The 14,230-nt window shown below is 46.4% G+C and overlaps 1 protein-coding gene across 1 annotated transcript; it reads left to right on the forward strand.

The window, feature by feature from the left end:
• The first annotated feature begins 1,873 nt into the window (after positions 1–1,873).
• Positions 1,874–7,414, forward strand: DUXA (double homeobox A). Its single transcript, XM_062177578.1, has 5 exons — positions 1,874–1,898; positions 4,847–5,013; positions 5,228–5,321; positions 5,909–6,084; positions 7,322–7,414. Exons 1-5 carry the CDS (start codon positions 1,874–1,876, stop codon positions 7,412–7,414), a joined length of 555 nt encoding a protein of 184 aa, XP_062033562.1.
• The last annotated feature ends 6,816 nt before the right edge of the window (positions 7,415–14,230 follow it).

The following is a 14,230-nucleotide window of genomic DNA, read 5'->3' on the forward strand; positions in this document are numbered from 1 at the left end:
GTTACAGACAATGAGAGGGAGAGACAGAGAGAGAGGTCTTCCGTCCGTTGGTTCACTCCCCAATGGCTGAAAGGGTCGGAGCTGCTCCCATCTGAAGCCAGGAGCCATGTGCTTCTTCCTGGTCTCTCATGTGGGTGTAGGGGCCCAAGGTCTTGGGCCATTTTCTACTGCTTTCCCAGGCCACAGCAGAGAGCTGGATTGGAAGAGGAGCAGCCGGGACTAGAACCGGTGCCCATTTGGAATGCTGGCATCCCAAGTGGAGGATTAGCCTACTGTGCCACAGCGCTGGCCCCAACATTTACCTATTTGTTTGAAAGTTACAGATTGGGGTGGGGGAGAGCGAGTAAGAGAGAGAGAGAGAGAGCTCTCTTCCATCTGCTGGTTTATGCCTCAAATGGCCACAGCAACCAGGGCTGGGTCAGACCAAAGCCAGGAGCTAGGAGCTTCTTCCAGGTCTCCCACATGGGTTCAGGGACCCAAGCACTTGGGCCATCCTCCACTGCTTTCCCAGGCACATTAACAGGGAGCTGGATGGGAAGTGGAGCAACAGGGACTCAAACTGGCACCCATATGGGATACCAAACTGTATGTGGCAGTTTTACCTGTTATAGCTCCTAGGTTGGCTTTTCATGGTTTCCTTTGCTTTACGGAAGCTTACTTGTGTAAGTATACTCTATGATGGTCACACAATGCCAAAATGAATGTAGTGCCATTATTAACAGTCACAGAACTGTAATAAGCAAGAATACTTTTAATTTACAAAGAAAAAGTCACTACTTCAATAGATAGGTAAAGACTGTGTAAAAGCAATTTTAAAAATATAGAGGCCAGTGTTGTGGCACAGCAGGTTAAAATGCTGCTCATGATGTCAGTATCCATTATCGGTGTGTCGGAGCCTCCATTACTGTTTCTCTCCTTCAGATTCAGCCTCCTGCTAGTGTGCTTAGGAAAGCACCAGAAGATGGTCCAACTGCCTGGGATCCTGCCACACACATGGGGGACCTGGATGGAGTTCCTGTTTCCTGGCTTCAACACAGCCCATAACTGCCACTGTGATCATTTGGGGAGGAACCAACAGATGAAACATCTTTCTCTTTCCCTCTCTCTGTTGCTTCACATTTTCAAATAAATGCATTTTTCTTAAAGTTCATCCCACAAGTGACAGTTTTGTCCTATAGATTAATGAGACTTTTTAAAAAAAGATTATTTATTTGAAAATCAGAGTTATAGAGAGGGAGGGGGAGAGAGAGAGAATCTTCCATCGGCTTTCTGGTTTGCTCCCTAGATGGCCACAATGGCCAGGGCTGGATCAGGCTGGAGCCAGGAGCTTTTTCCTGGTCTCTCATGTGGGTGGCAGGAACTCAAGTACTTCGGCCATTTCCCACTGCTTTTCCTAGGCCATTAGCAGAGAGCTGGATCAGAAGTGGAGCAGCCAGGACTAGAACCAGTGTCCATATGGGGTTCTGGTGTTGCAGGCAGAAGCATTACCCCCTACACCACATCGGTCCTGATATATTTTTTAAGTATACAATAAACACTGCAAACAAGATGTGTACATGTAATAGCACTCAGAACTGTTCCTGCGATGATTTAGATGTAGGCATTGGTATAATTAAATCTGTTTATTGAAGAAAGTAAGCCTGTCAAGACCTTTTTAGATAAAGGAAAGCCCTGTAAGAGATGATACTATCACTAAGAGATGATACTAAGAGATTACTATTTGATTCAAGTACTCTTACAATTGCTGTGGATGATGAGACTTAACCCAAATAATTAAAGAAATGGGTGGGACCATCTGGGCTTATCCTATAAAAGCCATGCTCCTTGGTTTGTGTCCTAGACAGACACTTAGACACTGCGATCATCTTCCAACATGGCCGAAGACAACTCTTCAGACGGTAAGTTCCTTTCACGTTTGACTGCACTTTTCTTGACAGGAGGGAGAAATTGGGCTAACCATGACTGGGCTTGTCAGAGTTGTAGAAATTCCATTTTTAGGCCGGCGCCGTGGCTCAACAGGCTAATCCTCTGCCTAGCGGCGCCGGCACACCAGGTTCTAGTCCCAGTCAGGGCGCTGGATTCTGTCCTGGTTGCCCCTCTTCCAGGCCAGCTCTCTGCTATGGCCCGGGAGTGCAGTGGAGGATGGCCCAAGTCCTTGGGCCCTGCACCCGCATGGGAGACCAGGAGAAGCACCTGGCTCCTGGCTTCAGATCAGCAAGATGCGCCGTCCGCAGTAGCCTTTGGAGGGTGAACCAACGGCAAAGGAAGACCTTTCTCTCTGTCTCTCTCTCACTGTCCACACTGCCTGTCAAAAAAAAAATGCATTTTTAAAAAGATTTATTTTATTTATTTGAAAGACAGAGTTACAGAGAGAGGTAGAGACAGACAGAGAGAGGTCTTCCATTGGTTGCCATGGTTGTAGCCGGGCCGATTCAAAACCAGGAGCCAGGAGCTTCTTTCAGATCTCCCACATGGGTGCAGGGCCCAAGCACGTGGGTCATCTTTCACTGCTTTCCCAGGCCATAGTAGAGAGCTGGATCAGAAGTGGAACAGCCAGGACTAGAATCAGGGCTTTAACTCAGTGTGCCACAGTGCTGGCCCCGGCAATTGCATTTATTTTTTATTTAAAAAGAGGGAGAAAGAGAGTGTAAAAGAGAGATAAGAGAGGAGAGGAGCTAGTGAGGAGAGAAGAGAGAGATGAGAGAGTGAGCAGGAGAGAAGAGAAAGGAGATCAAAGCAGGAGGCTAGAGAGCCACCTGTACAGGAACCGGTCCTTTTAAAACTTTGCCGGAGGGCGGCCAGGGAAGCAAGAGCAGCGAATCCCATTAGCATGGGAGTGGGGAGCTTGACACTGGTGGTTGGGGTGGCTACCTGGCTTCCAGCAATGGTGGCAGGGAGAGGCAGGACATGGGGTGGGGCAGGGTGGGAAGAATGCGCATATGGGGGCGGGAGGTTCCTGGCTAGCTGTGGGGTCCCCAGGAACTCAGGAGGGTCGGAGGATGGAGAGTTTGGCAGTAACACAGAAGAGGTGCCCTTAGGCGGTGGGGGCCCGATCTTGACCAGCAAGACCTGGGCCGTAGAGCAGGCAGAGAGGAAAGTAGGGGAGAAGGGAGAAGGGACGGGGAGCGGGAGCGGAGGTTACAGAAAGCCTGGAGGTATGGGACCTCTAGCCATTTTCTCTCCCTGCGGCAGAAATTCTCAAGGTAATTAGGCCACGCCTAGGTGGAGTAGAAGATTAGGCGTTTACTTTGTAGGTCCTGGGCCAGTCCCAGTTTCAAGTTCTTCAGCAGGCAGGCCAGGGGGCATTTTGAGTCCCACCCTCAGGATTGGCCAGATCCCATGGTCTCCCCAGTAGCCCAGATCTATTGAAATTCTGTCAAGGCATCCCCTGTCCCAGACTTCAGCAGACGGATTAGAGGTCAGTCCTCTATGGGGCCAAGCCAGCGGCGGGACGTCTCCAACAGCCGCTGGGAGGCTAAAGAGCAGAGAACAGAGGCCACGTGCGCATGATTTGGAGGTCTCTGTCTGGACGGAGAGCTAGCCGGAGATCGCAGAGACTGGGCCAACCCAGAGGAGGGAGGGAGAGCAAGGGAGAAGTTACTTACAGTTGGTCGAGCGTGGTCCATAGTCAGCCTGGGGCACCAGACAGGTTCAATGAGTGAGGGGGCCTCGAACCCAGAAAGGGGAGGCTCTAAAGCTCAGCTCCCCAGTTTTGGCACCATCTGTAAGGTGTCCAGTGCGTAACAGATCTTCCCAAGAAGAGGAATCAATTAATTCATAGGCTTTTATTGGGGTTCCACTCCCGGGCAAGGTTCCCCGGTTCCAACAGAGCAACAGAGCGGGGGCCCGGGGAAGTCGCGCATCAGAGATTGGGAGAGCTCCTTTTATAGATTTAGGGCATGGGAGTTAAAGGTTGAGGCGGGTCTGATCCTCATTGGTTGACCTTTAGGCACCCACAGGGACCTTGACAAGGACTTTCTTCCCCGGAAGTAGGCCTCTCCATTCCCGGAAGTGTAGGCCTTCCCTCCTTGTGGATCCCAAAGCTACCAGGGATCTTCCATCTGCTGGTTTATTTCCCAAATGGCTACAACAGCTACGTCTGACCCAAGAACTTCTACTGGGTCTCTCACATGGGTGGCAGGGGCACAAGGAACTGGGCCATCATCTGCTGCTTTCCCAGGCACAGTAGCAGGGAGCTGGATCAGAAGTGGAGCAGCGGGGCCAGTGCTGTGGTGTAGTGGGTAAAGCTACTGCCTGCAGTGCTGGCATCCCATAGGGGTGCCAGTTCAGGTACTGGCTGCTCCACTTCTGATCCAGGTCTCTGCTATGGCCTGGGAAGGCAGTGCAAGATGGCCCAAGACCTTGGGCCTCTGCACCCACATGGGAGACCAGGAAGAGGCTCCTGGCTCCTGGCTTCAGATTGGCGCAGCTTTGGCCAATCAACAGAAGGTGAATCAATGAAAGGAAGACCTTTCTCTCTGTCTCTTCCTCTCACTGTCAAATAAAAATGTGCCAAGCAATTTTGACCAGAAAATTTGAGGGGCTTTATGGTGCTTGTATCAAACTCTTCATTTCATTGCTGTAATGATATGTATTATCTTGACTCATTTCTCCTAATCCGTATGAAAAAAAACTATGAGTTTTTCAGAACAGGACCCAGACTCCCAAGTCATGGCATTTAGATCAATGGGGACAGTCGGAAAGTCGACTTTGTATGTTCAGGGTCTTTATCATGGAATGAATATGGTTCTGTGGATTCTGGGATTCCAAATGGGAAAAGGAAATGAGGGGCAGCTTGAACTGAAATTTGAGTATTTAAATTGGCCTGTTAAGTCCTTCTCTACAGTTCTTTCCACAGAGAAGCTATCAAAAAATTATAGGCGCAGCCGCACAAGATTCACAGAAGAGCAACTGAAAATCCTCATCAATGCCTTCGACCAAAAACCGTACCCCAGCTATGCTACCAAACAAAAACTTGCTTCTGAAATCAACACTGAAGAGTCAAGAATCCAGGTAAGTCATGCATTCTATATCTCCAGGGGTAGAATTAGAAGGGAAAAAGCATTGAGTGAGCACATATTACAAACCAGTGTGCTAAACCTTTGTGTGGAGTAGCTTCACACTTGGGTTCCTGACAAAGATGTTGCTCTTAGTCTCACTTTATAACACAGGAGGTGGGAGGAAATATGGTGAACTTTCTACTCTCTCTAAGTCATAGTCCTCTTAGGTTTGGTTTCAGAATCGAAGAGCACGATATCGATTCCAGAAAACACCAGAGATTAAGGAAGCTTTAGAATCAAGCGGAGGCCATGGAGAAGACTGTCCTCAAGAGATTCAAAGTAAATAGCTTTCTTTGATATTACTTAATGATTTGGAGTTCGGCATGTCATTCTTCTATTTGCTCATAAAATACGTAATAGGCTATTGTGAACGAAAGTTAACCCCCTTGTGCTATGTAACACTAGGAAAATATCCATTCAATCCAACTCAGATGTAGAGTGATAACCATGATTTGAGCTGTACATATGATACATATGTACATATGTACTGCACCCCATTAATATGTACCATTATGGCTAATAGAAAACTAAATAGCCTGCTATGGTGTTGTTCCCAACTTGATCTCTATAGCGGGGCCAACTACTGCCTTGAGTAGGAAGGCTGTTCCCTCCCACATGGTCTTCCATTTAGGTCTTCTGTTGACAAAAGGGTCAACATGACCCAGTAAGTTCTCTGCCCTGTTCTTGGACCTTCTGAGAACCCCCTCATCTCCTCTAGAATCTTATCTGGAATGGTATCGGGACAAGTCCTCTCAGGAAGAGAAAGCAGGTTTCAAATTGGATGGAGAGGGACAAGATGATTGGGTTCCATGTTTAAATATGCAAAATAACCCCTTAAATGTTCCTAGACCCATCCCCTCTAGATCTTTCTACTGTACAAAGAGAATCCAGACGGTGTCGTACCAACTACAGCTCCTCTCAACTGCACACCCTCATCAAGGCATTTATGAGCAACCCTTACCCAGGATTTGATTCCAGAGAACAACTTGCCAAAGAAACTGGGGTTCCTGAGTCAAGAATCCAAGTAAGTGATACAGAGTTGTGGCTCTTCCACCTCCTAGATATTAGATGCATAGACCGGGAAGCCACATTGGCCGTGGGCTGTTCTACCTTTCATTATCAATGTTGTATCCCTTGTGACCTGAACAGTACTGAGCATATGACACTAGGAATGTGCTGAATGAATGAGTAAACATTGAATATTAGTTAGGCACTTGGCTAAAATCTTTATATCTATTTTATCCTGAAGCCTTTCTAATTTTCCCTTGAGACTGGAATTATTATGTCCACTTTAGAGATCTAACATTTAGCTACGAGAAATGTGGAGGCCTGCTCAAGGATTCATTCCTGATTAATCCTAAAATAATTCTATCAGAATGCATTGATACAAACATGAGTGTATTTGAAATTATATTTTACAAATTATACTGTATTAGTTTCTATGTTTTATATGCAAATATATACATATAATTATAGAATTTATGGGCACAGACAAGGAATATGAATTAATTAGGTCTTGCAGATGAAGAATATCTTTCTAGAATATGTTACTCTACTAAAGATCTTGAAAGTGAAATAAGCATTTTTCAAGAGAAAATGTAAAGATTGAAAGGATATCAGGGAGAAGGCAGCACTGCAATACAGAACTGCACTTTAGAAAAAAGGCCAACCCAGGGCCGGTGCTGTGGTGCAGTAGGTTAACGCCCTGGTCTGAAGCACTGGCAAACCCATATGGGCGCTGGTTCTAGTCCTAGCTGCTCCTCTTCCAATCCAGCTCTCTGCTATGGCCTGGGAAAGCAGTAGAAGGTGGCCCTGCACCTGCGTGGGAGACCTGGAAGAAGTTCCTGCTCCTGGCTTCATATCAGCACAGCTCCAGCCATTGTGGCCATCTGGGGAGTGAACCATTGGATGGATGGAAGATCTCTCTCTCTCTGCCTCTCCTCTCTCTGTAACTCTGACTTTCAAATAAATAAATAAATCTTTTTTTTTTTAAAGGCCAACCCTTGTAATAGGGGCCATGGAGACTATCAGGATACACAACCCATCACCAGTTTGGGAATGAACTGGATGTGAGGCCCACAATTTTGAGTCCTATCCTCAGGTTTCATAGACTTTCACAGGTGTCACATGAAATGTCAATAATGATATTGAGATTAGTCCTAAAATGAACCACCCCTCTCCTATACATTAAGAAAAAAATAATAATGAGTTTCATGTAGCATCTCTTATTTTCATTAAATACATTTGTTCTTCTGACTTAGATTTGGTTTCAAAACCGGAGAAATAGATTCAATATCCAGAGAAAAAGGAAATCTAATGAGCTCTTAGAACAAGACCCGGGGGAAGAACACTGAGACTGCTTCAAGGTAACCGGCCTCTTTTACCTAATTCAGTTCACAGGAGGAGTCTCTTGGGTATCCATTGCTTCCATGCAGGAGTCCTCTTGGGAGGTGCAGGATATTTCCACACCTTATCCGGCTCCCCAGAGTCAGGAGATTAGTCACAGTCCTTAAAGACTTTCCAAGTCTGTGGATCTTCCAAGGAATTCCATTGCCCTCTTTTCCCATAAGTCCAGTTCTACTTAGATGTGGATTTTTTTTTTCACTGATGTCTCCTCAGTACCTGGTTAGATAGTAAATTTTTGTTGATGGTAAGAATGAGGAAATGGAGTTGTAGATCCTCAGCTGGATTTTCCTAGGGGCAGGATGGGGCATGGCTTTCTAAGGAGGTAATGGCTTCCATATTGGATTGGCAAGTGGGGACTGGTTGACTTCCACATCTGAATATAAATTGGCCTGTAAGATTTTCTCTTCTATCTTTCCTCCTTAGGTATGGAAGGTACATAAAATGGTACCCTTCATTAGCAACTGTTTTCTCTTTAGCCAGAACATTATAGATGTAGAGACAAATTCAATATATTCAATATAATCAACCTGAGCCCTACATTTCTCACAGTCTTTCAAGAAATCTACCTATTCACCGAGAGTTCAAGATAAACCTTAAAGAAACAGTAAACAGGACTTCAGGAGGCAAATACAAGAGAAACTAAACAGTCTGACTGACCCATCCTGGTTTCAAAATTCACCAGACATCGAGACAATGCAAATGAATCTAATAGGAGCTAGTGTTGTGATGCCGGAGTAAAGCCACACTGCTATGCCAGCATTGCATAAGCCCACTGGTTCAAGTCCCAGCCTCTCCTCTTCAGATCCAGCTCCCTGCTAATGTTCCTGAGAAAGCAACAGAGGATGGCCCAAGGGCTCGGGCCCTTGCTTTCCATATGCAAGACCTGGATAGCGTTTCAGGCTCCTGGCTTCAGCCTGGCCCAGTTCTGGCCATTGCAGCCATTTGGAGAGTAAAAAAGCAGATGTAGGATCTCTTTTTTTCTCTGTGTCTCTACCTCTCTAACTCTAATAAATCTTCTTAAAAATGAAAATAAATCGGCTGGCGCCGTGGCTTAACAGGCTAATCCTCCGCCTTGCGGCGCCAGCACACCGGGTTCTAGTCCCGGTCGGGGCGCCAGATTCTATCCCGGTTGCCCCTCTTCCAGGCCAGCTCTCTGCTATGGCCCGGGAAGGCAGTGGAGGATGGCCCAAGTCCTTGGGCCCTGCACCCGCATGGGAGACCAGGAGAAGCATCTGGCTCCTGGCTTCGGATCAGCGAGATGCGCCGGCTGCAGTGGCCATTGGAGGGTGAACCAACGGCAAAAAGAAAGACCTTTCTCTCTGTCTTTCTCTCTCTATCCACTCTGCCTGTCAAAAAAAAAAAATCTAATAATTTTTTAATCATCACAATAATTATTGATGCAGGCAAAAAGCATAAACTGATATTTAAAAATCTTAAAGTTTGACTGGCCTAATAGGCTAAGACTCTGCCTGTGGCACCAGCATCCCAAATAGGCTCCAGTTCGTGTCTCAGCTGCTCCTCTTCAGATCCAGCTCTCTGCTATGGCCTGGGAAAGCAGTAGAAGATGGCCCAAGTCCTTGGGCCCCTGCAATCATGTGGAAGACCCAGAAGCTTCTGGCTCCTGGCTTTGGATTGGCACAGCTCTCGCCACTGTAGTGATTTGGGGAGTGAACCAGTGGATGGAAGACATTTCTGTCTCCTTCTGTCTGTAACTATCTCTCAAATAAATAAATAAAAATCTTTTAAAAAAATCTTAAAGTTTTAATAACAAGGTACATACATCATCTCAAAGAATCTTCTCATATATGCTTACTGATTACAAAAGGAAAGCTGATCATTGTGCAGTGGAGAAACCTGGCTGATTCCACCTCAACCAAGTGGCTAAAATCTACTCCATGGGGTTAGCATTGTGGTAATCTGCCACCAGTGATGCCAGCATCCCATATCTGAGTGCTGGTTCAAGTCTTGGCTTCACCACTTCTGATCCAGCTTCCTTCTAATGTACATGGAAAATCAGTGGAGGATGGCCCAAGTCCTTGGACTCCTGCCACCCACTTGGGTGACCCAGATGAAGCTCCAGGCTCCTGGATTTAGCCTGGCCCAGCTCTGGTTGTTGCAGCCATTTGGGAGGTGAACCAATAGAATAAGTCTCCAGAGTTCTTTCCTATATGTAGACCATGCTACCATTTATGTGGATATTCAGAGGTCTGTCTGTGCTTAGGAAGTGGCAATTTTTATTTGTCCTTTCATGTATGGCTTATTTCAATAGTTATAACATCCTCAAGGTTCATCCACATTGTAGCACATCAGAATTTTCTTGCTTTTTAAGGCTGAACAATATTCCATTGTATGTATATCCCATATACAGTCATCAACCATTCCTATGTATGATCTATCATGCACCTGTTTTATAGTGTAAGTGTATGGCAGGCTATCCCATGTAGGTTTGTGTAACTGTGCTCGTTACTCACCCAATGCCCCTGAAGATCTTCTAGTGGGACAAGAGGTACAGGTGGAAGACAGTAATGTTAATGATCCTGACCAGTGCAGACCTGAGCTAATTTGCATGTTGTGTCTTAAGTTTTTAACAAAAAATGTTTAAAAGGCAAAAATTTGAAAGTTCCAAAGGTAGAAGAAAACTTAGAGTAAGAATATAAAGGAGTAATATTTTTGTACAGTTTTACAATGTGTTTTAAGATAAGTAATTCTACTAATGATTCAACAAGTTTCAAATGTTAAAAGGTTTGTAAAGTTATAGTAAGCTAAGGTTAATTCATGATTGAAGAAAAATATTTTTATAAATTGAGTATACTCTAAATATGTAGTGTTTATAAAGTCTGCAGTGGAATATAGCAATATCCTAAGCCCTCACATTCACTAACCAGGCATTCAGCTGGCTCACTCAGGGCAACTTTGAAACCTGCAGGCTCCACTCATGGTTAGTGCTCAATACAAGAATTCCATTAAAAAAATCATTACATGGGGGCCGGCGCTGTGGCAGTAGATTAAACCACTGTCTGCTGTACCATCATCCTATGTGGGCACCAGTTCAAGTACTGGCTGTGCCACTTCCAATCCAGCTCCTGGCAATTGTGCCTGGGAGGGCAGTGGAAGATGGCTCAAGTGCTTGCGTCCCTGCATCCATGTGGGAGATCTAGATGAAGCTCCTGGCTCCTAGCTGTGGCCTGGTCCAGCCCTGGGAGTTGCAGTCATTTAGGGAGTGAACCAGCAGATGAAAGATGTCTCTCTGTCTCTCCCTCTCTTTTTGTAACTCTTTCAAATAAAATAAATAAATGGTTTTTTAAAAAAAACTTTAGATTTACTGTACCTATGTTTAGATGAGCTTAGCTACACAACATATTGTGTTACTATTGCCTACAGTACTCAGTATAGTAACATACCATGCAGATTTGTAAATGTGAAGCAGAAAGTGTGTAGTGGGCTGTACCATCTAGGTTTGTATGCATGCACTCTTGATGTCTGCACAGTATAGAATAACCTAGCAACTCATGTCCCAGAACATGTGCCTATCATTAAACAATGCATGGGGGCTGGCACTGTGGCATTGTAGGTAAGGCTGCCACCTGCAGTGCTGGCATCCCATATGGGTGCTGGTTCAAGTCCCAGCTGCTCCACTTCCAATCCAGCTCTCTGTTATGGCCTGACAAAGACCTTGGGCCCCTGCATCTGTGTGGGAGACCAGGAAGAAGCTCCTGGCTCCTGGCTTCAGATCGGCTCAGCTCTGGCCGTTGCACTGGGGAGTGAACCAGTGAATGGAAGACACCTCTCTCTCTCTCTCTCCCTCTGCAACTCTGCCTTTCAAATAAATAAATAAATCTTTAAAAAAATGCTGAGGCCAGTGCTGTGGTGCAGCGGGTTAAAACCCTGGCCTGAAGCGCCGGCATCCCATATGGGCATCGGTTCGAGACTCGGCTGCTCCTCTTCTGATCCAGCTCTCTGCTATGGCCTGGGAAAGCAGTAGAAGATGACCCAAGTCCTTGGGCCCCTGCACTCATGTGGGAGACCCAGAAGAAGCTCCTGGCTCCTGGCTTTGGATCGGCACAGCTCTGGCCGTTGTGGCCAAGTGGGGAGTGAACCAGCGGATGGAAGACCTCTCTCTTTCTCTCTCTCTCTCTCCCTCTCCTCTTTCTGTTTAACTCTGACTTTCAAATAAATAAATCTTTTTTTAAAAATGCTGACTGTATATTCATACTGATTGTGAACACATAAAGAAAAACTGAAACAATTTTCAAAATGCACAAAATCCATCTATTTGGGTCAGTAGGGTAAGGTAAATGGAGAAACAAATAAAGTGAGGCTTACTAATTATATGCATATATGTAGGTAGGTCTTGCACATTTCTAGAAATTTTGGTATATGAAAGTGATGATTCCTAAAATAAAAGTTTAAATTACAATGTATTTTTTAGAATCATACAAACTTGATGATTTTTTGAACTTTTACAATTTTGAATTTAAGAATTCCATATTAAAAAGATAAGAATTCCTAAAAGGAAATGTTTAAGATTTAAATTTACATGGCATTATAGCTATAAAGTGTTACTTTTTTTTTTTTTTTTGACAGGCAGAGTGGTTAGTGAGAGAGAAAGAGACAAAGAGAAAGGTCTTCCTTTTTGCCGTTGGTTCACCCTCCAATGGCTGCTGTGGCCGGCGCATCGCGCTGATCCAAAGCTTGGAGCCAGGTGCTTCTCCTGGTCTCCCATGCAGGTGCAGGGCCCAAGGACTTGGGCCATCCTCCACTGCCTTCCCGGGCCATAGCAGAGAGCTGGCCTGGAAGAGGGGCAACCGGGATAGAATCCGGCGCCCCGGCCGGCGCCGCGGCTCACTAGGCTAATCCTCCGCCTTGTGGCGCCGGCACACTGGGTTCTAGTCCCGGTCGGGGCGCTGGATTCTGTCCCAGTTGCCCCCCTTCCAGGCCAGCTCTCTGCTGTGGCCAGGGAGTGCAGTGGAGGATGGCCCAAGTGCTTGGGCCCTGTACCCCATGGGAGACCAGGAGAAGCACCTGGCTCCTGCCATCAGATCAGCGCGGTGCACCGGCCGCAGCGCGCCAACCGCGGCGGCCACTGGAGGGTGAACCAACGGCAAAGGAAGACCTTTCTCTCTGTCTCTCTCTCTCACTATCCACTCTGCCTGTCAAAAAAAAAAAAAAAAAAAAAAAAAAAAAAAAAAAAAGAATCCGGCGCCCTGGCTGGGACTAGAACCCAGTGTGCTGGCACCGCAAGGCGGAGGATTAGCCTGTTGAGCCACGGCGCCGGCCAAGTGTTATTTTTTTAAGCATTTTCTTTTAGAACTGCATTGATCCAGATGAAAGATGGTTTGCATCTGATACCCGTGAAGCTATCTGTATAAAGGCCACAGCTATGAGGGGCCTGCAATGGAAAGGCTTCTAGAAGACTGTGAGGGGCTGGTGCTGTAGTGTGGCAGGTAAAGCTCCTGCGTGCAGTGCGGCATCCCATAGGGGCGCCGGTTCAAGACCCGGCTGCTCCTCTTCTGATCCAGCTCTCTGCTGTGGCCTGGGAAAGCAGAAGAAGACGGCCCAAGTCCTTGGGCTCCTGCACCCATGTGGGAGATCTGGAAGAAGCTCCTGGCTTCTAATTAGCTCAGCTCCGCCATTGCAGGCCATCTGGGGAGTGAACCAGCGGATGGAAGACCTCTCTCTCTCTCTCTCTAACTCTGCCTTTCAAATATATAAAAAACTTTTTTTTTTTTTTCAAAAAAAGGTTAGTATTTTAAAAAAGAAGACTGAGAGCGAAGGGAGAAGCAGTCAGTGGGAACTGCTATTGGGCTTTGTGAGGAAGAGGTGAGGGAAATGGAGAAAGCAAGGAAGAGTTCCAAGTTTTTGGTTCATTCAATTGGAGCATGGGCAGATCATTTATGTAATGGCGAAGACTGGAGGTTAATTTAGGAGATAATAGGTTTGAAGTACACATGTGGATGGTTTTTTTTTTTTTTTTTTTTTTTTTGCAAGAAAGGTAGAGTTAGAGAGAGAGAGAGAGAGAGAGAGATCCGCTGGTTCACTCCTCAAATGGCTAGAGAGGCCCAGGCTGGGCCAGGCGGATGTAGAAGCCGAGAACTCCATCTCCTCCACTTCTGACCCAGCTCCTTGCTAATGCGCCTGGGAAGGCTGTGGAAGATGGCCCAAGTGCTGGGCCCCTGTCATTCACGTGAGAGATCAGAAGGAGCTCCTGGCTCCTGCTGCCATTTGGGGAGTGAACAGGAGCTGGAAGATGTCTGTCTCCTCCCTCTCTCTAACTGTGCCTTTCAAATAAGTAAAATGATTTCTTTAAAAGAAGAAGAAATCGGTGATAGTCAAAAGAGACATTGTATTTGTTAGGAAGTCATACTGAAAACATACCCCACATGGCAAGGCAGCACGTAGTGTAAGAAGTTCCCCAGCAACTCCGACAGGTTGTAAGATAACAAAAAATAGGAGTTTTATACTGCGAGTGATGAGCCGCACCATGAAGATTCTTGAATCAGTCAGGAGCACAGAAGTAGGCAGGATTCCAAGGAAGCAGGGATCTATCTCAAGCAAGGAAAAACACAATGGCAGTGTTTGGGATCTGCGGGTTGAGCTGGGCAAGGAGGCCCCTTCCTCCCGGAACCCCAGGGGCGCCGCGGGCACCAGTCTTGTCCTCGGTGCCCTCCTGCCGGCGCGGGGTCCCCATGGCCTTGTGCGGATCAGCAACACAGGAGGCGCTTCCTTTAGAGAGAGCAGCAGCTGTCCAAAACCCAAAAAAACTT

Source organism: Lepus europaeus, chromosome 19, assembly GCF_033115175.1.
Source record: "Lepus europaeus isolate LE1 chromosome 19, mLepTim1.pri, whole genome shotgun sequence".
Classification (NCBI taxonomy): domain Eukaryota; kingdom Metazoa; phylum Chordata; class Mammalia; order Lagomorpha; family Leporidae; genus Lepus; species Lepus europaeus.

Coding starts and splice junctions, on each gene's coding strand:
- DUXA (XM_062177578.1), top strand. CDS start 1,874: ATGGCCGAAGACAACTCTTCAGACG. Junction 1,899..4,846: donor CGAAGACAACTCTTCAGACG/GTAAGTTCCTTT, acceptor CCTTCTCTACAG/TTCTTTCCACAGAGAAGCTA. Junction 6,085..7,321: donor TTCCTGAGTCAAGAATCCAA/GTAAGTGATACA, acceptor CTTCTGACTTAG/ATTTGGTTTCAAAACCGGAG.